This window comes from Manis pentadactyla, chromosome 3, assembly GCF_030020395.1.
Source record: "Manis pentadactyla isolate mManPen7 chromosome 3, mManPen7.hap1, whole genome shotgun sequence".
Taxonomy (NCBI): Eukaryota; Metazoa; Chordata; class Mammalia; order Pholidota; family Manidae; genus Manis; species Manis pentadactyla.
The window spans coordinates 200,093,050-200,120,775 of NC_080021.1; the positions used below are offsets into that span (position 1 = coordinate 200,093,050).

Genomic DNA, 27,726 nt, shown 5'->3' on the forward strand with positions numbered 1-27,726 from the left:
TTTTTTTCCCTTACCCTACACCCACAGGCAAGGGCACTGAGCAGTATAAGGAGAGGGAAAATCTCTAGCTACATTGATTTACTTTGAGTGGTATCATGTTATTCCCAGATGGCTAATTAAATATATACAGTATTCTATAAATATGGTGATCTATATCCATCCTGTTAGCATTAAAGTGGGTGGCACATTTTAAGTTGTCTTTACAGTTTTGAGATTATAAATAGTCTAAAACCAAAGCAGTCTCAATTTTGTTGTTGGTTTGGGTTTTACAAAATACGCAACCACAAATACAGAATAAGCAATCTTGTACTAACCTACCTTTAGCTGCCCGTAAAAGGATGATCAGAATTACTACGTAGAGACCAAATTTTCCCTCTCAACCTATAAAGATGCTAATCTTCTTCTAAAAACCAGTCATCTAAACAAATGACAAGACAATGCAGCTTCTGAATGTCAAGAATCAAATGGTGCTTAGATAATGGGTCAGCTCAGTTCTGGTTCAAGGACTCCTGTACGCACCTCATCTTGCGAAGTTCTCAGGTAGCCCAGGATTAGCACTGATTGGCAGCAGCTTCTAAAAGAAAGTATCCTGGTAAATCATCAAACACATATACTGCACTTGTGCACAGGCCCCAGAAAGGAAGCTCTGTTATCTCGTAGCCTATTTCTTTAGGTGTAAAACAAGGGAGCTAAACTAAGTGATTTATAGAGTTCCTTTCTAAAGCAACTTTATTTAATTTGGACAGTCTAAGATTTTTATCCAGCTACCTCTGCAACTTTGTCTATTCCTTTAATAACTCTAAGTCTTTTAAAACTATTTCTACTAGCTTCACCTACAACCACCTTTCAGACATCCAAGGTTCCATTAAGCTCACTCAGCCCGATACTTCAAAAACATCAAGTAAAATAAAGCTAAAAAGGAACAAAATTTAAGGCATTTTTTTTTATTTCAGCCAAGGAATGATGCATGCTACAGATTAATCTTTACTTTTCCCCACTTGGTTTTCAAAGAATACCGCCATTTCAACCCCTGAAGAACATGGCACTTGTTTGTTTCTTCCCCTTCTACTTCATTACAGATTTTCAAGTGTTTTCTTCAGTAACGATGCTTTCTCCTGCAGCTCAGGTCTGCTGTCTGTCTCCATAGTGGCTAATGACTCAATGAGGAGCACTCTGCATTCAGATGTCAAACTTTTCCACTGTTTAGATTCTGAATGGAAAGAGAAAGAAGCAAGAAGAATCCTTACAGAACAAGCAAGCAAAAAACAAACAATTATTTCCACGTTTCTTCCATATAGCCTATCCCCAAAATAAATGACAAGCAACTACTTGATAATAATTCAGTATACAATCATCACAGGTTCAAGAGATCATATCTCATAACCTAATTACTGACAGTCAGCTGAGAGCATATCAGGGAGTTTTATCCTCTGCCTCCAGTTTGGTGGCACAAAGAATCTAGGGATGCTGAAGCAAAGAAGGAAGTACGAAGTATCCAGGCAAGGCACACAGTAACAAAAAAGCCTCTTTATAAGATATGCTCAGTAAAAAAATCTTGAATAAATTTTGTAATGGCAATGTCAGTTTGAACAGATGACATTTCATTATTCCTTTAAGGGAAACATTAGAGAACTATATGCATACTGAAAGTTTCAGAAACGTGTGTGTACAGTGAGCTACACTACGTCAACCATATCAACTGAGTGCTATAATTAACTGAGATTAAATCAGGAATCATAATAGCAACAAAAACTTTATTATTTTGAGATAATGATAGCTTCATAATACATTAAATGTATAAAAAATAGATTATCAAATTTAAATACTTAATAAAGTTTAAAGATATTGACTTTGTATATTCCACTTACAGGTATATATATTTTAATTTGTATTTTAGAGTATATGCTTATTAAAAATAAAAACAAAATTAAAAAACTCCTAAAACATATGCCATAAAGTATCCTGGCTTTATGATCCCCCAATCAGAATTATCAAGAACTCACCTTCAAGTTTTTTAAGCAGTAATTCTATTACAGATAAAGCTTCTGTTCTCACAGATGAGTAGGTCTTATTTTCTAAAAAGAAAATGATATAATTCATGTTTGTTTTATATGCCTTACAAACAGAACCTCCAAGATTAACTTAGTGTTACTGAAAAAAAGAAGTTCACCAATTATAAATTCAAGGAAAGATACACCTGTTCTTAAGCTTCCCTTTGCTTATTATCAACAAATACTCAAAATGTGTCCACATCCCTTACTTAACAAAACAAAAAACTGTCAACAAATATACCAAAATCAGCATAACAAATGGCAATATTTGGAAGTGGGAAATCAAATGACACTATCTCAAACACAAAGTCATCTTTACATGATACCTAAGAAAGGTCTTTAAGTTTGCATGATCTCCTCATTTTACCAAAGAACATTACACAACCCAGGGCTAAAGCCAACTCAGGGACACCTGGCAGGGACCTACAAAGACTAGTTTCTTAGCTGCCAGGTCGCTATCCATGGATTACAACTGAAATATGCTTCCTTGGTGTCTGCTCTAGACACGGCATCTAGTTCACAGTGAACTTGTCTACTGAAAACAATAACACACGCCCAAACCCAGGCAAGAAGAGCACCAATGAGCCTCTGCCACCCTGCTATGCTGGAGGCGAGGGAGTGCCGGGAGAAAGATGTTGGCCTGCCAACAGGACCCAGCAGTCAGCCTGAAGACGGTTCCACTGGCCAAATCTGGGATAACTGGAGCGACCAATTACGGAAAATAATTAAATTTAAACCAAATGGGGGAGAAAAGGGAATCTATGAATCAATACTGGTAACAGATAAAAAGACAGGGAGGGAGCATCTTCTCCCAGACTGCTTATCAGGTGCAATTTTGAAGAGGAGTAGGTTAAATGAACAGTCTTCAAGTGTGTTCCCACAGGCTGCTTGTTAGCCACAAGGGGGAAAAACAGTAACTATACAGAAGAGAATATTGAGTACTACCTTTACCAGGTAATCAAAACTAACATTGCCAATGAGAGCAGATGGACAGTGTGCCTCTGGATGTGAGAGGACACAACATCACTTATGGAGTATCCCAGCTGGGAATTCATTACCTGGCTCTAACCTCAAGGAAACATCAACAAACACCAAATGAGAAACAGCCTAATTCAAAAAAAAAAAAAAAAAGGTGGGGGGTGGGGAGGGAGGAACTTTTTCTTTAAAATTGTCATTGCCATATAAGACAAAGGCTGAGGAAGTGTTCCAGATTAGAGGAGACCAAAAAGATATGACAAATAAATCCAATAAATAATCAAGGACTGAAGTCATTCAAGAAGGGGAGCAAAGATATTCCATAAAGAACATTACCGAGTCAACTGAAAGCCTAGAACGTAAATGGTAAAAATCTAATATAAAATACTGCATCAAGTTTGTTAACTATGCTGGTTATGCACTTTCAAAGGTTTAGGAAAAATACGTATATACAAGGATAAATGATAAAAGTAAATGGGGCAAAACATTCACAGGTGACTGAGTCAAGGATCTATAGATCCTATATGTATTAGTACTGCAACTTTCCAAATAAAACTTTTTACAAAGTACTTATCACAAAGCTTTCTCTAACCTAGGTGTTAAATCCAAATTACAGCTCCAGATTAATATATTCCAATTTGAGGATATATATTGAGTATATCCAACAGGAGAGTTCAGGAGTTGTTCCATAAACTGAGATCCTAGCACAAAGTGGGGAATATCTGAAGCTTAGCACCTTGAGCTTTAAAATTAGATAGGACTCCTTATCAGTGTCAGTTTATCACACTCACCTAAAGAATATGTGATTGATTTACAAGTTTCAAGGAGAATTTCAGCCAAAGCCTCAGGATCTGCATGTTCTTCTTCCAAAAGCATTAATCTATCCAAGTCAGAAAGCAAGATTTAAATGCTAGTTATTAAGAAACATTCCAAAACCTGACACAAACGATTTCTATTTCCAGGTATCACTTTATGACAGCACTTCAACTTTTTAGTTTTAAAATCTGAAAAATTCCACTGATTATATATATCAATGTGATATACACTTATATATATATACATATAGAAATTGGGAAGGGGAAAGGCAAAATAAATTATTAAACTATCAAGCAAGTTACCCCTGAAAAAAGGCATTCATTGACTGCAGGACTCCTAGCTGCACTTTCCACGTGCTGAGTTTTAGCCGTTCACACATCAATTTGCACAGCTCCTGACGATAACAACCTGGAAAAAAGACAGAATGGGACACAGGAGGACAGAGTGTGAAGGAGAGACAGAGCAAATGAGCGACAGACAGGGGACAGAGAGACAAGAAGAGAGATAGAGGGACAGAGAAAGAGAGAAAGAGGAAAAAAACAAAACAAATGCCTTTAATTAAAGCCATGACATCTCAATAAAACACTCCCAACTCCCAAACAAATTCCCCTGATCAGAAATATCCCCCACAAAGGTTCTATATAACTGTTCATAAATGTTCAAGGCAATACTGTCCTCCCAAGGAACTGATATAAAATCTTAACCACACTCCCTTTTCCATCCAAAACACCCTGAATGACAGCCAGAAAGCAGTAATCTGAGGCTGGAGCTCCTCTCTGGACACTCACAAACTTCTGCACACACAGGCTTACCAAGAGTCAACACTGCTTTACCCCAAACCTGCTATGCCAACCGCATTTGTTACTGTAATTATATGATTAATATGCTCACTGATGAAACAGGGGTATAAAAACAAACTGGTTGTTTTTTAAGTGCTGTATAATTTAGTGCAGTTCATATATGTAAAGCTGGGTGGGGGCAAAAATCTAGAAGAACTCTGCACTTGAACTGCCTTGTAAGAGACTGTAACTTCTTTCTCCACTATAAATAAACAAAAACCAGAAATTGTAGATGATACATTATGAGTAAGATGTGTATGAATAGCCAAAGTGGAATAGTTAAATTCTCAAAGGTCTTGGCCTGCCTGTCAGTAACTGGCAAATGAATGTATATTTCTATGCCTTATACTAAAATAAACTGCTTTGTGTATGTGTCATCTACTTTCTGTATTCCCTACTTCAACTTTTTCCACCTATCAAGCAGAAATTAGTAGTCCTAGCAGGGTCAAATTAGCAGATTTCCACTACAGTCCATACATAATAACCAAGAAATAAGACCATTTTACAAATCTGCATCTTTTGGAAAACCCTTCTTACACACAGCAATTACACGTTTTCAAGTTCACACCAAGGATGGCAAGGCTCAATGACAGTCTTAGGTCTGATTTTGGACCTCACCAATCATGTATAATCTATAATGAGATGTTCAGCAGGATGCACTGCAGGGACCAACACAAGGCAAACAGGAGTAGCATGTCCGAAGTTTAAGGCCTGTCAACAGACTCCTGACAAACCGCTATGTAATCCAACGATAAAGGTTTACTTTCATTTACTTAATTCTTTGGAAAGAACATGTTCAGTTCTGAAAATCTCTCAAAAAGTTAGGAGTTTCTCAGTGAAACAGAGATTTCCCTTCTTTATTGAAGGTTTGGTAACAAAGCCATTAATTTAGAGATGAAGAGACCCCACTAATAAATTCTGCGGATTCCTCAGAATAGGGCCTTATAAAGAGTAACAGAATTCTATTAGAATCAATCTATCTGCATAAAATGTATCATGGTTGTTGTGGGCTGGATTAAGTCCCCCAAATTCATAGGTTGAGGTCCTAACCCTTAGTACCTCAGAATATGACTGTACTGGGAGACAGGGTCTTTAAAGAGGCAACTATAGTGGGCCCTAACCCAAAATGACTGGTCCTTGTGAGAAGAGATTAGGACACAGAGACACAAGTGGCATTTACAAGCAAGGAGAGAGGCCTCAGAAGAAACCAAAACTGCCAACACCCTGACCTCAGACTTCCAGCCTCCAGAACCACGAGAAAATAAGTTTCTGCTGTTTAAACCATCCAGTCTGTGGTACTTTGTTTTCACAGCCCTAGCAAATTCATACAATAGTCAATGAGATTATCTGACAGAAGTAAAATTTATATTGGATAATTCTAACTATTAATCAGGCAGGCTCTAAAAGAAACAGTAACTATGAGCTGTTACACAGAACACCTTTGCTCTCATTGAGGAACCTCTGGTTACAGTTATTTCTCCATGCAGGTTTGGGTGCTTACGTTGGGTCTCCACATTTCGGGGCCAGGCTTTGCCCAGGCTCTCAAAGGAGCCCAGCAGAGACTCCAGCTGGAGTTCCTTTTCCTTCTCATTCTCATCTTCATTTTTGGTTGTCTGGACTCCAATGCTTTCAGGTGAGTTCTAGAACATGCAAAAGAAAAGGAAAGCAAATTTAATTTCTTTATTCCTTCAAAGTTACAGATATACTATTAAAACAATCAGGTGACAGAGCAGGAGATGATAACCAAGAATTTAATGCTAAATTCTACCACAAGTTTTCCTATTTGTAAAAAGGATTTGGAACAGAAATAGAAATACAAGACCTCTCTAATAAATTGAGGAAGTCCATTAAAGGAATCTGTAAGCAAAGGTTAAAAAAAAATACTGTGTATGTAGTACCGTGAGCACAATATAGCAAGATTTACAGTAGAATCATAGAATTAAAGATAGGACTGGGTAATCCTCTAGATCCAAACTCTTTCTTACTAAGATAGGAAAACAGGCTGAGAAATGACTCATCCAGATAGCTGATGATGTCATCAATTTCGAATGTAAGTCTCTCAAATCCATACACTGTTACTAAATATGTAACAGAAATTATTTTAAAAGCCCTTTTACCTAAAAAACTGCAAATTAGCAACACAAGAATGCGATTTCAAATATCTTGAGTTTCACACATAAAAAATAAGTATAAGTAAACCATACCATTCTTTCTCTGAACGAGTGCCCAGCCTTTAAACAAGTACTTCATTTTCCAAATGAAACCAGTCTTTTTTTAATCAAAGTCCCCTAATATATGACAGAGGCAATTAACAGTGACACACTGATAGAATTATGACAGAGACGGTGCATTCACTCCAACATCTGCTCTCTGGAACTCACTGCTCTTGCAGCCTTGAGATTCCCAGCTTGCAGGGTGAAACCCTTGCCATAAAAACTCATCTTTTTGCTTTGTTTTTAAAAAACAAACAGACACATCCACTCTCTACCTTCTCCCATGGAAGGCAAATGGATGCCTGGAATGAAGACTACTTTTCCTAGCCTTATCTTCAGCCAGCTGTGGCTATCTGGCCACACACTGGCCAATGGGACAAAGTCAAGAGGCCAAGCAGCAGCTTCCAGGAAATCTCAAGAGACAAGTGACATGCCTACTTTGGCCCTTCGTCCCTTCTTCATCTCCTCTGCCATCACCTGCCTAGAACGCAGACACACTGCAGACCAAGAAGACAATGGCCACACTCTAGTGATGGCAGTGTAAGGAGCTAAAAAGAGCCAGAATCCCTAAACCACCACACGAAAGACATATATCTATCTTGTTTGAGGCCATGGTATTTGGGGATTTTCTGCTATTTGCAGCTATACTAGTCCTAACAAAATATGAAAACAGGACACCGAGGAATCTTTTTTTTTTTAAGTATAAACCAGGCCTGAGTGGTCATTACCTTCTTGATGAGAGGTATGACAATCTCAGAAAACTCCTGGAATCGATCTTCTTTGGTGGCCTTCAAGACATCCCCTGCACAGCCAATCGCCACAATCTTGTATTTGAGATTCTCTTTGCAACACTCCTTCAGAACAGCTTGGAGAATTTCATTTGTGCTGGGTTGATTGGACACAGGCTTTTCTAGCTCTGCACTACAGGATCCATACAAAACATCAGAACAGTTACAAAGGCTCCAGCTTTCACGTTCAATTTAAGAAATGGCATCTTCACTGAAAGAACATTTACCTGCAAGCTGTCACCACACAGGCAATGGCTTTCAATAACTCTTCCTAAAGGGTTGAAAGATGAGTGAATATTATTAAGCATATGTGTCACATTCTCTGTACTATGACTACAATTACCTCAGGAATATTTAATACCTATGACAACAAAAATTAGCCAGAGTCATCTTTTCTTTAATGCACTTTACTGTCTAACAAGCAGATCCACAGAATTTTGTTTCAAACCACAGAAGCAGGGTCATTGCCTCCATCCCCATTTATCATTTCATAAAGCCTGGAGAGCTGGCTTGCCCAAGGTCACACAAGCAGAAAGGTCAGCCACGGACTTAGAACAATGTCTCCTACCCCAGTACTTCTTTTATAGGACTGCCCTAGCCACTGTTAGCTTTTACATCAAGTATGCTGCCACAATCTCATGTTCCCCACGGGGTGCTCATTATAAAGATCCTACTGTCACCCTTACATAAAACAAGACTGTTACTAATTCACAGGCCCCAGAGGTGGGCATCCTCAGTCCCAGGCTTAGACACAGGTCACCTTATTCCTCAGTTTCCCACATGCCCAATCCTGATCTGTTCATGAGGTCAGTAGGTATAAGATGGTGACCACTTGATTGAAGACTTAACTTGGGAAACTGAGCAGGATAAATAATAATCAATCTCCAGCATTACTGTGTGGTATTCAAAGACATGTGAGTTTTACTTTGATGCAATATCATACGTAATTAGGCAAAGTTTACCCAACGCTTCCCATTGGCTAGGAAATCTGGTTCACAAAAGCAGTCCATCTGACATTCCACAAAACCAGATTCTAATTTTTATAGAAAACAGAAGATGAAGTCATAATTCAAGGATACCTTCAGTTTAACTGGGAATGAATGGTTCCTTTACCTTTCCTGCCCATGTTCTTCCAGCTAGGCCCTGCAGTAATGCAGACAGTATCATTCCCAGATATGGAGGTACGAGGGAGCCGGTTTGTTTTGCAATTGATGCCATGGCGATTGCACCTTGGGCCTTCATTTTCCAGGACTGAGACTGTAAAGCCTTCTGGGTAATGGTAATCAACTCCTGCAGGTACAACCGAATGCCACCAAAAGAACCTAGATTAAAAAAGCAAAATTAAAGCAACTTTTAAGTGACACACACATAAAAAAATTAACCAATTTTTCTTGAGTGCATCTGAAAAAAGTCAGTGACCATCAGTCTAAAGCAGTGACTCTCAATAGTTACGTCACACTATTCTCTGAAAGGGACTACAACAGTAGGACTTAATGAAGTTGGCTATGTCCACAGGAAGATGTCATGCAAATGGGCATCATCCATTAATATGTATCAAGGTGAAAAAAAGTAATACTCTAAGGCATCATAAAATCACTATTCACTCCCAACTAACAGAAGTAAAGGTTGACTTTGCTTGGGCAGAGTTTCTACTCTCTCGCATGGGCATCAACAAGACAGGAAAGCTAAGAGTTCTGGGTGCCAGACTTGAGAACTCAGCAATTGGGTCATGCTCAAAGCCGAATGGGACACACGTTGTTAAGGTCCTGTGAAAGTAACAGTTATGAGTTTATGAATAAGACATATGAGTAAAAAATTGCGGGTGTGGAATTTCTTAAGAAACAGGTTAATTCACAGGCACTGCTTACTAACCAGGTACATTTTCCTGCCACACTTCAGTCCACAAGTTGCATTCTTCTTTTTCTGATTTTTCCTCATCAGCAATTTCATGCATGCCTAGAAATGCCAAAGGCAGAACTTCTTTGGCATGGTTCTTCAATACATCAGGGCTGTACCGCCCAATAGCATGAACAGTCAGAGCACAAGAGGTCTTGTAGATGGGTTCTAAAGAAAAGAAGGAAAAACCATCATCTTTATGATAGTTATTATTTTTAAGGGTACCTGATCTAAACAGACTAACACTAAACTTGTACCACAGCAAAACAAATCAGTAAAATCAATTCAAATGTTCCTAGCAAAGTACACAAAATCAGAGGGCAAGACATGATTTGTATTGTTTCATTAGACTGCCAACATTTAAGTTAAAAATAATATAAAATAGGAAAAGAAAGGTACCTTCTTTCTCCATATACCAGCCATTGAGCTTTTGCAGAAGCTTCTCAGTGCCGCTATCCCGTGAGGTCTGAAGAAGAAACAGTAACAATCCTAGTTGTTTCTTTAGAATTATCCAATTTATCGTATGTCTTTAACTAAAGAAATTCAACTCACCCTAACTAAATGGCCAATAGCAAATGCACAGGATTTCTGAATTACACTGTTTCGATCTGTCAGACCACTAAGCAAAGCGCTCAGAAGTTTACCTATCAGAAGTAAAGGAGAAAAATGTGATCCTTGGTTGACCAAATGTTCTGTTTTGTTCCCAGAACCAAAACAAACTGTACCTTGTAATTAATACCTGATTTATTCCATGGTAGTTTAGAACCCTGTATGTTACATTCGTACTCCATTTGCTTCCTTTTGCCTGATGTAAATTAAAGATTAGAACCCTGTATGTTACATTCGTACTCCATTTGCTTCCTTTTGCCTGACGTAAATTAAAGATTAATCTGTGTCTAGCATATTGTAGGTTAAGTTGCAAAAATGAGCACTAGGTACATGAAGTTTATTAGCCCCATCTAGGAGCCAATCTAAGAAAAGAAAAATGCTGATGTAAAGCTAGCTGTAAATGGTAAGCTAATCCTATAGGGGAGGCAGATACTTTCTCCTCCTTATTCCACTACAAAATGGTCAAACACACAACAGTGAAAAGTTGTTTAACTTGATCATCCTGGCACCTCTGGCAAAGAGATACAGGTAAAGAGGGGAGTTTAAAGAAAGAAAAACCATCAGTAGTATCACAGGCATGTCTGAAAGAATTGTTTTTCCTTTTAAAACCTTGTCACAGAAGACATGGCCATACCAAAATATTAGCACGTATGATTGTGACAAACTCACCTGAGTAAGGTGTTAGGTCCTGGGGACACTGAGTAGTTAAAGACACAATGACACTGGCACAGCCTCCCTACAGGGTTACAAAGGCAGAGGTCTAAATTTGATGGTTACAAGTTCGGTCTATCAAACCCTTTATTTTAGGTATCAAAAATTTAAAGATAAGAAATACATAAAACCTAACAGCCCCTGCAGAATTCACTCTAGAAAGGGGAAAACTCCTACTTTTAAATCAGTAACACAAAGAATGTTTCCAAGACCTCCAACAGGATGACAGGTGCTTTCATACTCTGCAAGTATGAAGGAAAATTGGTACAATCTTTCAGGAGGGCAAAAGATGTCAACTTGTCCACCCTTGTTCTCATATTTCCAGTTCTAGATATTAAACCAAAGGGAACAGCTCCAGATGTACCCAAAGACATTCTTCACAGTGCTTTGACATCAAAAAAGTTAAAAACAAATCAGATGTTCCTTGATGGATTAAATAAATGATGTTATAGTCACACAACAGAATATTATACAGCCATTAAAGAGGACACTGTAGAAGACATACACAGTCCAGAAAATTGACTAGAAGGAAATACTTCAAAATATTAACAGCAATTCTCTCTGGATGGTACACTTATGGACAATTTTTAACTTTCTCCTGATCTGTAAATGCTAAAATTTTTAAATACAAGCAAGTGTTAATTCTGTCAGGAGGACACACATGTGAGTTGCTTGTTTTTAAAGGTGGGGCAGCGTGGGATCCCTCCAAGTTCTTGGAGAGGAAGACATTTTCCTATCAACACATCTGCTGACTCCTCTGTGAAAAACGCTAAACCACCCAAAACAACTACCCCTTGGTAACTGGATGTGACCGGCCACTAATAACTGATAGTGAACAAAGCCCCAGAGAGTATGAACATAGCAAGCAGGGGACAAAAATGATGCCACTAAAAAAGTAAGAAATGATTTACTGAAGAAGTCACATGTTATATATCCTGAGTGAGATACGTGTTGTAAGTTATTAGTGCAACCACAGAAACAAAATGGTTAATGTAAAATAATATTAGGTTTTATGAAAAAATACAAATTTCAAACACGATGGCTGTTATATTTTTGGCCCAAATTAATGAAGATGCAAATTCTTCTTGTAAAAAAAACACTTACTTACCTTAGTTCCAAGACCCACACCACTTCTGATCAATTCACATAATCTAGGAACTAGCTCACCCAACACCGACACATCAAGATATTGCAGGCACTTTTGGAAGAGAATAAATACAAAGTTAACCTAAGCAAATCATTATGTCAGTATAAAACTTCAATTAAAAACTGTCCATGTCAAATATGCACCCACTGGGTTTGACATTAAGTTGAAAAATTGCTGTTTTGATTTTGCCCTGATTTCAATGTTAAAACCCACCACTGTACTATGAATAGAAAAAGTGTTCATCATTTAAAAAAAAACATAACATTAAAGTGTAAAGAAAATAAAAAGATAAATAATAAACAACTGGCTTGCTAAAGGAGAAAATAAATAATCATTACCCAAGAAGAAAAGACTTCCTTGGGCCTACTTCCTCTTTATCAATCCATGTTCAGTGTAAAAGACCTAAATTAAACCAGGGCCTGTCCTAATAACTCATCTTATTAAAATCAACTTTTTGGCTATATCTGCTATATTTTTAGAAATGCAATGACACATATTCTATTATTAATGATCACATCTAAAAGGTGTTTGCTAACTATTCCTATTTCTTTAAGCTTTCTTTTCCCCCAGTAATCCAATTGAGACATCCTGAGACCAAATTCTGGTAAGAGTCCCCCAGTAAGCACTAAAAACTAGCTACTTCTCTTGTTCAGTCTTGTGATCTGCTTAGCAAAACAATTTCCAGCAGCTCACAAGCTCTCAGTTAACCACTCCAGGGAACATACAACAGAATCAGCTTCAGAGACTTCAGGACCCCAGGAACTTTACAATCTAGAACCTCAGTGCCAATCAGCTCTTTACTGAAAACCTCTTCTTATGACTGAAACAATGTATCAATACTGCTCAATTCTCTTTCCCTACCTTTTATGCTTTTGAATACCTCAAGCTTACATCTTCCTGGTTCCTCCCAAAGGAAGACAATTATCTGAACCTTTCTAAACAGGCAGGCCAAAAGAGATACAGATTTAGATTTATAGAGATCTTTTAACATATTGTTCTCCTACGAAACACAAATATGGACTAATGAATTCCAGTATTTGGAAAATTATTTATTCCACTTAGTAATATAAAAGTAAAAAAGAACTGTACTAAGAAAAAACTGGAGTCACAACAGCTGATTGACTCATCCCTTAAATCTGTACTTCATTTAACATAGCCTAAAGACTTTGAAGAGTTCCTGCCTAAGGTAACACACACACACAGACTTTCTCATTACACTAGGCACTTACCATGTTGATTGTTTCCATCATGGGAGAGGATTTGGCAGCACTGAGTCGGGCACTATCCATCGCAGCCTGAGAACACAAATTCAAGGCACTCAGCACATTCAATTAATTAAGAATAACCCACACAAATACCCTTAAATGAGCTTTTCTTCCGAAGAGAGGAAATGTTTAAAAATATATACATAAAGCAAAATCAAACGTAAGTGTAACTCTAATTTCTTTTCACCTACACCTGGTAATTTACCTATAGAGGCAGAATCTCACTGCAGGTGAGAAATTCAGACAATAGAAATTAACTAATTAGAAGGTAAACAGTATGATTTTGAGCAACTCATACAGCCTTCCTGAGCCTCAGGTTCTCCATCCACTGAATAAAGGAATAGACTAAAATAAATTTCGAAGGTTTTTAAAAATTGTGTCCAAGCAATAAAGAATTTTATATACTTACTGATTTAACTTTGTAAAGGACCTTCATATCTACAATTGTAGTTTGGTCTAAAGATTACCCTGCAGAAGTTAACACTATCCAGACATCATAAATGCAAAAAGGAAGGCATACGAAGTAACGTGCCTAGGGCTGCAGTTTGGACTAGAATTCATCCTAATTCTCAGCACCTAGTAAATATGCTATGGGAACCTAAGAGGGGCAAGTCTATTAAAAAAGGAAAGAATGATGAATAGAAAAGAAACAGCAATAATAGATACAAAGGAAAAGAAAATTACTAGCATAGTTTGAGCAGTTAAAATCAAACAATAACCTGAGAGAAAACATTTACAATCTCTATGACAGAGGTTTAATAGCCTTATAAACGAAGACAAGTGTAAAAACATTAGTAAGTAAAAAATAAGCATGTAATGGAAACACGCAAATATAGAAAGCTATCACAGTACGAAAAGAAAATGGACAACACTAATAACAGGAAACTATAAATTAAAACAATGAGATTCTTGCTCATCAGATTGTTATTCAATGCTAGCAAAAGCATGGAGAAAACAGAAATCACAATTTTTGATGTTACAAAATATCTGACAAAATTCAAAATTCCCTCACTGTAGGATACTATGCACGCCTTAAAAAGAATGAAATTGCTCTATATAAAGACATGATACACTGCTAATAAAAAAAGTTGCAGAACAACATTCACAGTCTATTTTTAAATTCGTGTGTTTGGTTTTGTAGGCAATGACAACAAAAGAATTTGATAAAAGACTCAGAAAACTATTGATAGAGGGTACCTCAGGAAACAGCAGCTGGGAGGGTAAAGGGGACTCCTAGAGGATTACTGTCTACCCTTCTGTATTATTACAATTTTTCACAATAAACGTTTCATCTGTAATTTTTTAAAAACAACTCTGACCAGAAACTAGGCAATTATAGTATATTTGAAAAGCAGAAAAATTTTGGACTATGCCAAAGTCTTCTTTACTTTTTTACTTTACTTTTTACTTCTTTACTTTATAAAAAATCTTCTTTACTTTTAGGGTGGAAGTGGTTTATAGAAAAACTCTGTGAAGATATAGACCCAATTCCTAAAAAAAATTTTTTTTATGTACCAGAAACTGTTAAGTGTTAGTGCATTTTTTTTAATGGAAGCACTAGTTTTTATCCAATTCACAAAATAGTATCTACACCCTCCTTCTCCGGCTTCCCCCACCAAAAAAAACCAAACAAACAAAAAAAAAAACCTGCATTTAGTTACAGGAGTCGAGTTATTTCAAGAGTGGTAGGAGTGTCACTCGAGTCACGGAGTTTGCCTAAGGACACTGTAAGTATTCTCCAGAGATACCTCAGTACTCAGTACCTTAACAGGGCTCTTCCTCCATAATACTTACCAATGTGTTTGTACTGTCAACTCACCTTTTCTTGGTCTGTAGCCCGGAGGCTCAAATAATTGAGAACTTGGGGTTCCAATACACTTAAGGATTCCAGCAGAGCTGGGATGAGTTTTGGTGCATGTGGCTTCAACATGGCTCCTGCACTTTTGCTGATCTTCACAAGGGTATTAATGCTACAGACACACAGAACACAATCCCTGAGTCCTTTTAATAAAGGCAAGAAACTCTATAAATCTAAACATTAAGATGTTCTTTATTTTTGTTGCATTCAGAAAAATATTCTCTTCGTTATAGAGCCTGGTCTTAGCACTTACCCTCTACACACACAGGCACAATTTTCCCAACACTGTATTATTTTGAAGCATATCCCCAACTAAACTTCAGTATGTGTCACTAAGAGACAAGGACTCTTTATAACAATCTAAATATGATTTTTTCACACCCAGAAAGTATTAATCATTTTTTTCATATTTGATATCCAAATTTCCTTGATTTTTCACAAATGTCTGAAGACTTGGTTTGTTGGAATCAGATCCAATTCACCCGCACATTGAAATTTATTGCATTTCATTACTCTTTAATGGTGCCCTTCCTCTTTTTTTCTCATAATTTATCTGTCCTCATTGATTGTATTCTAATGGTGTTATTTAACATGTTCCTCTGTCACCTGCACAGACCTTCAAGCTAAAGCAAGGTCAGGTTCAATTTTTTTTAAACAAGGATGTTTCACAGGTGGTGCTGTATGTGTCATATTCCATCATATCGGGATGTATATACAGGATGTGCTGTTAAGAGTGACCAACGGTTCAGGTTTGGTGGGTCTGAATCATCCCATTATGAGGTTTCCCATCAGCTTTTCACTGGTGGATTTAGAAGCTGCTCAGTATCATTACCTAGACTATTTTACTGAGGACAGCAAAATGGTGACGTCCTAATTTTATCATTCCATTGCCTTTGTTAGGAGAATCTGCTAAAAAGAATCTTCCCTCATTAACTACTTAGTTACTATTAGTGTGAAATGTTACTATTAGTAGGAAATACTGTTGGTATTATTAATTTCATCTAGTTTTAAGAGTGTAGAATATGGAACAGATAAAATTCCTAGATAGCATTTTAGTTTAAAGACAAAAAAACACAAACTACAATCCTTCCCTATTGATTTTAACTTAAAATAGCCATATATCTTTAATATGTGGGTGTATTTTTTAACATTTCTTTGTGGCAGATGGTACAATTTATTTTATACCTAATAAACTGTGAAATCTTACTAAACACAATAACCAGCCAGCAAGCTGCTGCACAGTAGGAACTTGTGGCATAATAGGAAGATGTGCTTGCTGGGGGCTGAGGCCCACGGCAATAAAAAGTCAAGGCAGAATGTCACAGCAGAGAGCTGTTCAAAAGCAAGGTTCCCATGAGAATGTTTCTGAGAAAAATATTCTGACTAACAACTTTTCACAAATGCTCTTGGGTTACCTCTGGATTCTCCTCAACTCATTTCTCTATACCTTCAAAAATCTAACATTCAAAGAAACTCAATTTCTACCAAATGGCTAGAAACTAAGTAGATGTGATACATTCCTTTCCTCAGCTGATTCACACCTCAGGGCCCGAACTTCTGTCACAGTGCTCATCATTCCTTTGTCCAGAAGGCAAGGCAGGAGGACAGCGATGGTTCTCTGGCCAGCTGCTCCTCTGGCAGGGTCACACATTTTCACACAAACCTCACGTACAAAGAGCAGGGAAATTAGTGGAACCAACCTCTTACCCAACAAAGGCTTCATCTAACAAAATACTTTCTACTCCCATATCCACAGAAAAGAAGTTAATCTATTTTTTATGACCCTAAAGAGAACCTTTGGTAATGCATCTCACTGTCTAAGCTTTGGTTTTCTCATTTGTGAGACAGGGAACAGTTTTGTGAGACAGGGAACAGTGGAAGATGAAATGGGAAAATGTATAAGCAAGCACTTCCAAGAAGGCTTAAGGTATTATAATCATCATCATCATCCTCAATAACTTTGGGTGGCAGCCTACCAAGAATTTTAGATTGTTAAGAACACAAATCTGGAATAAGAAACCTGGATTTAAAACCTGGTTTTACTGTTTATTAACAATGTAACCTAAGGCAAGGTTTACACAGATAGAATGTAGAAGTCCTTAATATATCAAGAAATCAAGTTCAAGAGAGAAACTAGTTTCAAAAAGCTTGCCAACCTCATAGATACAAAAAACAGATTAAAACATTAACATAGCAATACTAAGAGAAAGACAGATGTTGCTTGATCTAAATGAGTGACGTGCTCTTCAAGGTCAAGCTGAAAGTCATACCTCATGTAAAAGGCCCAGAAAAGCTCACTAGTTAGAGACCAGAGATACAGATATACTTTGCTAAAAACACTAGTAATTCTATTGAAATGACACCCAGTTTGTCACTCAGTGTTAAGAACAGTAGACTATAACACTATGCCAATTACACTGCAACTCAGTGTTTCATAGACCACAAACAGTGAGTTGTCACAGTCACCAAGAGCCCTGCCCCACTTCACCCTCAATTTAAGGTAAGAGTTTAGGTACCTTGCTTAGAGTTTTCAGAGCTAGTTCTGCTGCTTTTCGCACAGATTCCTAAAAATGAGGAAAGTATGGTATCATGCAACTTAAAGTTTCATTCTCATCTGCCCCATAACGCCTATTTAACTGCCTCAGGTTGGTGAAAAATCCTACTTTCAGTACCAAGTAAAAAACAGTGTCTCATTAGGCTCTTTGCCCATCAAGGAACATATCACAATGTCATATTTTTTAATTAGTGTGACCTAATTTGACCTTACAAAAATGCAGCTGTTAGGTAAAATAATTTAGGAACTGAATATATTATAAAAGCAAATGTATAAAGATCTATGTGAGGATTCTGGAAGAATTAAAAAATCTCTAATGAAAGGAGGAAAAAAAGGAAAAACTGAGGTGCCTAATTTTAATGGTAAGATAACAAAATATCTCAAATTTAAATTGCCCAGGAAACAATTCAGAGGAATTGGTCAAGTCATTTGGGAGTGACTGAACCAATAATGAAACTGATCAAGTAGAGTTATTCTGGATTATTTCAAAACTGTCATGTCCCTAATCAACAGCATAATTAAATTGCTATTGAAGAAAAGGTGGCAGCCAACTTAAAAAAAAAGTCAATTCAATTTAGATCTAAAGACCCCCAAAACCTTACAACTTCATAGGCACCAGGCACATCAAGACTGCAACTTTGAGAGGAAACTGTGGTTTCTTAAACGTGTCTGCATAGTGCATTTTGAAATACATAAATTTTAACAATCCCAGTTTAAGCTTTTCTATGAATAAATACAGATTTCTATAATACCTTTATATCATCTTGTACTCTAAAAAGAGTTTCCCAAATTTCTGGAAGTTTATCAATGATGTCATCTAGTGGTCTTCCTCTCAATAAATCATTTAGAGCTAAACAGCTGAAAATAAACAACTGGGGGTCAAATATGTGATCAAGAAATCTCAAAATTTTACTATGAAACATTCATACCAAACAAGAATAGGAATTCTGCCTGTATTTCTGGTCATAACCTCCTCACCCCAAGACAGCAATGACTATTCTGTCCTTGGTACCTCTAATATACCAAAGACATTTACATTATCAAGTGTCTGTTTCCCACAACTATAGTAAAATCTTTTTAGGACGACACATCATTTTTTATTTATCAGTGTACCCCCAGGGCTAGCACACCACCAAGTACATGGCAGGCACTGGATAAAGAGAAATATTCATTCTCTATTTATTATAAAAACTATATATTGGTATATATACTTATATATTGGTATACATAAATAAATGCTACCCTATGAAGTAATGAGGGCATATAAATATATCTTGATATCTACCAATTAATACATGATCTTCCACTTCTTTAATATCATACTTGCATAAACTAAAACAACTCAGGAAAACCACTGACTAGAGTTGAAATAGTTAAAAGTAACTGTCTAACCCAATCAGAAATAAGCACTTTAAGTAATATTAATTTATTCCTTTTGCAAATAGTACAAAGCTTGGAAATTTGAAGGAAAAAAAATTCAGTTGTATTTGATTAGTCCTGTATTTCCAAGAATGGTACCTGGATTCACGAACTCGCCACATACTGCTGGTAAGGTTCTTAATCAAATCTTGAAGAATTTCCTTCAAATATTTATCCACCTAATGAAAACAAAAGGATAATTAAAAATGGGAAACCAAAACCCATCAACAATCAAATTTTTCATTTCTCAACCACACTGATCGTGTTTCTGTATGTAACAGCATTATGTCGCTCTAGGCCTCTTAGCTCACAACTCTCTCCCTCTCTGGTTGCCAGATCTTTCAAAATGATCATTCTAAAACCAAACTTGATCCTCCTTTATTTTCCTAATGCATGAGAACAAAGTCCAATCACCCAGACATGGATATGAAACACTTTGTGACCCACCAGCTCCAGAGGTATCCTATCCAACCTCACCTCCATTCCTTGGTACATACCACCCTACCCACCCCCTCACAATGCCCTTCCATCTCCAGCTTGCATGGTTAATTCCTACTTGTCCTTCAAGATTCAAATCAGGCATCACCTCTGCAGAGAAGCCCGGGCTACTCCCCTCTGTGTTTCCACAGCGCCTTCTTCCATGCACTCATCAGACCACACAGTAACCACACTGCTCAGGCACACTGAGACCTTGGGGGCAGGGACACTACCTCACTTGTCTTTGCCTCCCTGCTACCTTGCACAGTGTCTGGCACATAAAGAAGTACTATGACTGTTCAGAATGAATGATGAGTTTAATCTTTTAAGCCTCTGTTTTATTTTGATATATATACTAATCAATTTGGTAATAACAACCTAATGGTAGACTCAATTTTTACGCTCAAAACTTACACTTTTCCAGTTTTACTCTTGAAGGTAGGACAGGTTTTGTTATCCTCACTTATATGTAAGAAACTCAAGACAGAGAGGTAAATAACTCACTCAAGATATAATAAACAATGCCTTCCTATGTGCACTTCTCTAAAGAGTCTTCATAGCAATCACCACCACACTTGTGGCTTCATCTTTCACTCATACAGAGGTGATACATATTGAGAGCTTAGGCCTGTGCCCTGAACTCCAATCTATAAAGCCAAATGGCCTCTTAGATTTTGGTTGACTAATTGGTACTGAGTACTCTTCCAGAGCAAACAAAACTCACCAAACCTTCAAAGCTGAGCCCACAAGTGACTACCACTGTGAACAAGCACACCCAATCCTAGTATCAGACTGAAGAGACAGGAAAGGCCACACCATGTGCAGGGGCTGAGAAGACATGATAAGGGTCACAGAACTTGTTTAAAGTGAATTATGGAGCCACCAAAGGATGTCAACCACAAATGGCACGATACAATTAGCATTTTAAAAAATCACTTCTACTGCTAATTCAATGAAAAAGGGCAAAGAGAAGAGAAATTTGACAACCTGTTCATTAGGAAAGAAGTAGAGAATGAAGAAAATGGATTCAAGGAGTCCTCTGAAAGCAGAAACAACAGAATCTGCTACTGGAACTCAACCAGTTGAGGGTGAGAGTAACACAGACAAGAATCAAGGATGACACCAAGTTTCCTGGCTTGGGTGTATGGATGAATGCTGAGCATAGAGGGGGAAGGTTGTTCTTTAAAGTTCTGCTCTAGACATATTAAGTCTATGGTATCTTTAAATACCCAAGTGAAAATGCCAAGTGGGCAGTTAGATATGCAAGTTAGGAGCAAAGGTCACATCTGGGCCAAAAATATAAGATTAAGAACCATCACAATAAAGATGATATTTATATGCCCTGGAACTGATGAGATCATCTAGAAAGATAAAGTTGAGAGAGTAAAAGGCAGTCAGAAATCCTGAGTAAGCCCTGAGAAATCCTAGTATCTAAGAGTAGAACAGAATATGAGAAGCAACCTGGTGACAGAAAACCATATATGGTAACTGCCTGCTCCTTGTCTACTGCCTCAACTACATCAGCTTCTCGAGAGCAGGAACCGTGACCTGTCCCCCACTGTACCCACGGGTGTCTGTCACTGTACCCATGGTGTCTGTCACCAAACAGCATTCCATCTGTGGGAACACACTACCATTTCCTTAGCCAACCACTCCATTTTTGAAATTTCAATAAATGCTACTATAAGCATCTGTGGTAACTTCAAAGAAGGAAGAAAGCAAGGAATGAAAGGAGTTTATTTCTTTAAACAAATAAGTTTACAAAGTGGAAAGGAAGGTGAAGACTGGGTTTGAATCCCATGCAAATCTTGGACAAGGGTTCACAGATACTTGCCGTTGATTTGTCAGTAACCAATGTATTCCAAATACTCGTCATGGCCTGTCGGATGCCAAGGTTGGGATCAAACTGGTAACGATAAAGACGAGGAACTAGCTGAGGCAGAAAAGGAGCCAGCTGTTCTCCAGCCCTGGTAGCAATTACATTAAAACCAAAAGCAGCACCCTAAAAAAATAACAGTGAGAATAAGTGGCTCAGATACATCTGCGGTAGTACAGTATTAACTAACACACTAAAAAATGAAGATGACAAAATTCTCCCCCCCAAACTTGTCTCTGAATACAGCCTGCTTTATTGGGTGCCTCAGCTTTACCAACTGATGATAACAGCCATGTGGTGGCCTGGCTCTCTCTAACCATAGACTTTTACAAAACACACTGCCTATCAACTGTCATTGTCTGTCAATGTAGCAAGTAAGTAAAAGAAGGTTTTGGAAGGAATTAAAAAATAAAAACTGTCCGATGGTAGCAACTTACCTTCCTTGAGTTCCACATTGCATGATGGTTGGCTAAATTCATAAATTTATACACCAGATCTGGCTGACTAAGATCGCTTGCCAGAGAACAAAGCTCCTTGTAAGTGGAGAGGCCCTGGCTTGGAAACAAATGAATAAAAAGTATGTAATAATCTATTTCTCAACTCTCCAACCTAATAAAAATTACATCACCATTACCGGGATATTTTAAAATTCTATTTTCACTAAACTTCTAATATTGAGATATTTCATCACCAGAGCAGAGAATCAGGTTGAGAAGGCCCACAGAGGGGGAGCCTCCCCACTAGACAGGCACACAGCAGTACTGTGTGTGAAGCTCTCATAATGAACCACTTAAAGACAATTTCTTGTCATCACTAAATCTTTCCAAACAAGGGCACCCCAATCTTGGTAACAACGAGTCCTGTGAACTTTCCTCTGAACAAGTAATATTTGCTCAAATACCTGATTATTTGTGTTAGTTATTTTGTAAAAAGTGAGAACTTTATAAAAATTTAGGAGTATAGAAGGAGAGCAAGTGGAATGAAAACAACTTTCAATGTGTCAACAGTGAACTGGGGGAGAAGGCCAAGGACGGAACAAACGGCTGCCTTCTAATGCTGCAGACAGCCCTGAGGCAGCTCTCCCCACATCAGGCCACAGCAAGGCAGGGCAAGCTGCACTGTTTCACCTGAGGATTTTGAGATGAAACTAACAGTGTTAACCACAATAGAACAATGACAAGACAAAGGAGGCTCTAATAATTAATCTGATATTAGTTTGAAATGCTAAATTGGTGGACTCCTAGATACAAAGAAGAGGTATCCCCACCAACAAGCTAGGCGCAGCAGGTGCTGAGCTGTGCTGCCGGGTTCTCGCTCAGGACTCTGCTGACTGGGAGCTGACAGAACTGCCCTCCGTCCAAGGTCACGTCCTGCCCAGAGCAGCCCAGCACCAATGGCTAGTTTCTGAGGGGATGTAAAGTCCTAGTGAGTAGACATAAAGGCTGGGCCCCATAAAGAAAGATAACTCTGAAGGGCCAGCCCAGCCCAGCTCCAGTATCTGCAGGTTGGTATCTGCTCGGGTGTTGGCAGCAGTTCAGTGTCTCCTTGGGCCGTCGGCCCTAACCTGCTTCCTCACTCCCTTAAGGTGAGGGTCCCAGGGCACCCTTCAGTAAAATCCCAGAACACAGTCCTCATCTCAGAGTCTATTTCTTAAGAAACTCAATCTAAGACATTAGGTTTTTTCTATAGTTTTCTTCCTCCAATAAGACACAGTATTTCCTAGGAGATGGCAATCAACTTCTATTCACTAACGATGCCTATAATGACTGGCCCATGGATCTGGCATACACTTACCCATCAGGTGTTTTGCCAAGGCTTCCCCCTTGAAATAGCACTGTCTCTCCAGAAACGTCATGTTTTGCTCTAAACCAAAACAAAGATAAGAATTTGGATTAGTCTCAAATTTTTCATACTGGCATTCAACTAAGTGATATTTCACTTGTAAACTGATAAAATCAATTTTCCTAATAAGTATCTACCATGTGCAAGATGTAAAAGTCAACTAATCCTTTCTATTAGCCTGACAATTCTGTAAAATGAAGTCTAGGATGAACAAAAAGATCTAAAAGACATCCCATACAAAGTTAGACTGAATTAAATGTAGTCACACATTAAAAACTATCCTTCCTATCAGGAAGCACCAATCACAAAAATGATTTCCTCTATCGTTTTCTTCACAGATCAGACTGTGAATAATATGCAAGCTTCCTCTCCATGTCTTCATTTTCATTTAGCTAACAGTAATTATGGTATTTCTGTAATCCAATGCTTTACCTGTCCTGAGATCATCTAATTTTGAAAGCCTCACTTTCTAGCATGTTTCTAAATAGTAGTTTACTTTCTCAGTAGTACGTACTGGATAATTAAACTGCTCTCCACAGCATAACAAAGACTGAACTTGCAATTTTAAAAAGGCTTAATAAACAAGAAAAACAAATGCTGATTTTCTCCTTCTTCTGTTGCATATTCTCAGTATAGTGTAAAACTTGCCCTATGAATTCAATCTGTAATTTTCACATTTACTGTACCTTTTGCCAGTCATAAGTGTTTCTACAAGTGTAGAAACCAATTCCTGTTGATCTTGTTCATTGCCCAGTTCATAAACCAACCCAAGGCCTTTTGAGGCAACATCTTGGCTAAGTTCTACACAAAAGTCAGACAAAATAATATTACTTTAAGAAAACTTCATCTTCCGGTCAAGTCAAAGTTTTTAAATATTTGGAACATAAACCCAAAATAACATCAAAATAAAGAAATGAAAACATACTTAACCTGCCTATTTTATTAAAAATGTACTAAATCATCTCAGTGGACATGACAACAAAAAGTCCCTGTAAATGAGAACAACCTTCACAAAAGATCCAACTCACAAACCAAGTCCACACTGCTGGGCCTTAAAGCATGCAGTGTACAGTGACAGAGGATCAAGAGACTGCAAGTTGTGCACATGAGGTCAGTCTCACGTCACTGCAATACACCCACCTCCTACTTTTGTAAATGAAAGTCAATACAAGACCTTATGTTTACAACAATTTATAAAACAAAATCTACTTTTTAAATGTCTAACACATAGATGTTCACTCTCTTCTGGTTTAAATCACAAAGAGAAAGAATCAGAAGTAGAAGAAAGCTATTTAGTAGAAGTACTATTAAAGAAGTCTCCTTTTTTAAATGCAAAACTGAAGAACATGATCTAATAATTAAGAACTGAGTTTCCTATGTATGCCCTTCTTTATGTTCACTAATCCAGACTTTCCAAAATTTAAAATATAAGATTAATGATGTTTGGAAATCAAATATTTACCAATAACCTACCATCATTTTCTGACAAAATGGAAACAAATGCACTCTGAATTTCTTTAAGATGAGACTGAAAGAAGAAAAAGGCATTTAGAACACTGAGACTCCACCTCTTCAGGAGAGTAAGAATCTTGCTCTCAGGGTACATAAACCTGCAAAGTCTTACACCCAAAGCCATCACAAACCCTGTTGTGCTCTCATCTTTAAAGGTGGCCAAATTACCTGAAGGCTATACTGCTTACAGGTAGTATGATGCAGTCTAAGCCTCCCCGTACTTACCACTTCTTCTGACTTTATACCTTCAAGTTTAATATCATCTTCCAGGCAACATATATCAGGCCTCCATCCTTCATTTCTTCAGGCACAGCTTATTTTAAAGTATCCATTAGTAATGGCCCTCCCTTTATACCCTTTCCTCCCTACTACCTTGCAATTATGAATATTTCGTAAGAAGTTTCCAGTAGAGCTGATCACATTTATAGCACGGCTTACCTTCACTTCTTTATGGGTACTCAGCTTCCTCACAAGGGAAAGGAGCCAGATGCAGGCTGCCTGCCTCACATGTGGGTTGGGGCTGATGATGTGTTTATTTAAAATCACATCCAGTACCCAGGGGACCACATCATTCACTTTGGCTCCTGGGGAAAAACAAATAAGAAGCAATTAAAATAATTGAATAAATTTCCTAAAAATATTTAAAGTTTAATCAACATTTACTTTATACAACAATTAATCCTATAACATAATAAAATCTAAATGGGAATTGATTCATTTCAGAACCTAGCATAAACTAAATATAACCTTTCCAAGGAACTCAGGTAACTTGAGTTCCCCAGAATGAGAATTCATCCCCACGACAGGGGATGCTATGCATATGTGGGCATAGGGCATACAGGGAAATCTCTGTACTTTCCTCTGCCCCACTTGCTCTAGTCTCAGCAATTTGTCCTCCTCTACTATAGTTTTCTCATCCCTCATCTAAAAATTAACACATCAATAGGCACCTTCTGACTTCACTTTGCTCCTCCAGCCACTGTGCCATTTTCCTCCTTTCCTTTATTACTGCAGGGCTCCTGAACTTCACTACCACTGACATTTCAGGCTGGGGAGTTTGTTGGGGAGAGCTGGCCTGCACCCTGATGGACGTTGAACAACATCCCTGGCCTCTACCTACTAGTGTACAGTAGCACCGCATCTCCCCAACCCCAGGTCCAGACATTACCAGATGTCCCCTGGGGGGCAAAATCTCCTTCTACCAGTCAAGAACCACTACTTCACATTAAAACTTTTCAAAATAGTTGTCTATACTCATGGTCGACATTTTTCTTAAACTCCAATCCTCTCCATATCAGGGTTTTAGCTCCTCCACCCTAACAGTAATTACTAGTCACCAACTACTGTCTTGTGGCTAAGGTCAATCATCACTTCACAGTATACAACCCAGTTGACCCCCAACCCCACACCTCCACAGATTTTCTTCACTTCATTTCCAAGACCCCCCAAATTCAGACTGTTTCTTCTCAGGGTCCTTCCCTGGTTTCCCCTCATCTACCAAAACTCAAAACCCTGGGGACTCCAAGAAGCTCAGTTGTGGGACCTTTTTTCTTTTCTCTTCACTCCCCAGGTTCATGCCTCAAATGCTATCTTTACAAGATACTCACAAATATTTTCCAACTGAACTCCTCAGAATTGCACACTCATATATCCGACTGGCCTCTAGTTATGTCCGTGAGGACACTGGTCCTCGGTCACCCAGTGGGTGTGCTGAGACATCCCAACACCGCGAGGGAGGAGTGGGTGGGAAGAAGAGCCAGCTCACTCCCTCAGCCACCTCAGGGCTGCACTGGAACCATCGATGGCACTTTCCTGAGAATAGGTGCCCTACGCACTCAAAATCACCACCCAAGTTTTATCGATCTGCTTTCTCTGCTTTACTTTTCTTCATAGCACTTATCACCATTTAGCATGTGGCGTATTTTCCTTTACTCATCTTGCTTCTTGCCACCTCCCCCTCTAGAATGTAAGCTCCACAAGAGCAGAATTTCCAACTGTTCTGATCATGCCTGACTGCCAGCACCTAGAACTGTACCTGGCTCAGACTAAGCACTCAATAAATATTTGCAGTACTAATTTACTATTTAAGCCTCTGTGGCTGTGAAAATAATTTCACATATATTTTATTTCCTCTAGAAAAAAGTCAGTTGCCAAAAGGATCTTAGGAAATCACTATTTTAAAGAAAACAAAATTGTTGATTTATCAATATCTGAAATGGAAAAGATGAAATAAAACACTTTCAATTATTTGTAAAATAAAAATAAAAACCACCATTACCTTTAAAATTAACTACTCACTCCTCCTCCTAATTAACTACACCTTCACGTCTAAAGTTCAGGCTCTCCTGCAAACACTTCTCAACCTTCCTTCATGGTTCCTTCCTGGACTCCTCTTCTTTCAATTTTCATTGACTCTGATCTTTGCCCTAGCCTTAGTCTGAGACCTTTTCCCTTCTCTGCCTTCACTGGGTTTACGAATCTGGGTAGAAATTAAGTTATCATTAATTGAGATAGGGAACAAAGAGAAGGAATAATTTTAGAGAATAAAAAAGACAGTTTTAGACGGTGAGAAGAGGAAGAGATGATAATTTCAGATTCAGACTTTTAGAAGTGGTGGTGCCTGCAGGACCTCTGTGTGAAAGTGCCTAGTAAACTGTGGAAGTACAGCTGTGCAGTGTAAAATGGGTCAAGAGAGATGTCCACTTGGGCATCACCAACATATACTGGATAAGCCATGGGCATGGGTGAACTGGGACATCCCAACACTGATGGGGAGTGTGGAGGAAAAAGAGCCAACAACGGAGAGTGAAAAGAGGTGAAACACATAAGGAATCTAGGAAAATGCAATCTTGCAAAAACGAAGTGAAAAACTTTCCAA

General features: G+C 38.1%; 1 protein-coding gene across 5 annotated transcripts in view; it reads right to left on the bottom strand.

The window, feature by feature from the left end:
• Positions 1–928: 928 nt before the first annotated feature.
• ECPAS (Ecm29 proteasome adaptor and scaffold) overlaps positions 929–27,726 on the bottom strand; it is a 106,056-nt gene continuing 79,258 nt past the window's right edge. For all 5 annotated transcript variants that reach the window (XM_057498921.1, XM_057498919.1, XM_057498918.1 and 2 more), the window contains 25 exons: positions 25,287–25,432; positions 24,810–24,864; positions 24,023–24,137; positions 23,289–23,357; positions 21,932–22,049; positions 21,453–21,620; positions 19,241–19,320; positions 18,475–18,580; positions 17,685–17,732; positions 16,710–16,831; positions 15,130–15,280; positions 13,275–13,340; positions 12,007–12,096; positions 10,857–10,923; positions 10,131–10,222; positions 9,978–10,044; positions 9,555–9,746; positions 8,796–9,004; positions 7,910–7,953; positions 7,623–7,815; positions 6,183–6,321; positions 4,145–4,250; positions 3,818–3,906; positions 2,004–2,075; positions 929–1,210 (listed from right to left, as the gene is read on the bottom strand). In XM_057498921.1, the coding sequence (XP_057354904.1) occupies positions 1,074–1,210; positions 2,004–2,075; positions 3,818–3,906; positions 4,145–4,250; positions 6,183–6,321; positions 7,623–7,815; positions 7,910–7,953; positions 8,796–9,004; positions 9,555–9,746; positions 9,978–10,044; positions 10,131–10,222; positions 10,857–10,923; positions 12,007–12,096; positions 13,275–13,340; positions 15,130–15,280; positions 16,710–16,831; positions 17,685–17,732; positions 18,475–18,580; positions 19,241–19,320; positions 21,453–21,620; positions 21,932–22,049; positions 23,289–23,357; positions 24,023–24,137; positions 24,810–24,864; positions 25,287–25,432 (2,741 nt within the window). In that variant the 3' untranslated portion in view covers positions 929–1,073. The remainder of the gene's footprint in view (positions 1,211–2,003; positions 2,076–3,817; positions 3,907–4,144; positions 4,251–6,182; positions 6,322–7,622; positions 7,816–7,909; positions 7,954–8,795; positions 9,005–9,554; positions 9,747–9,977; positions 10,045–10,130; positions 10,223–10,856; positions 10,924–12,006; positions 12,097–13,274; positions 13,341–15,129; positions 15,281–16,709; positions 16,832–17,684; positions 17,733–18,474; positions 18,581–19,240; positions 19,321–21,452; positions 21,621–21,931; positions 22,050–23,288; positions 23,358–24,022; positions 24,138–24,809; positions 24,865–25,286; positions 25,433–27,726) is intronic.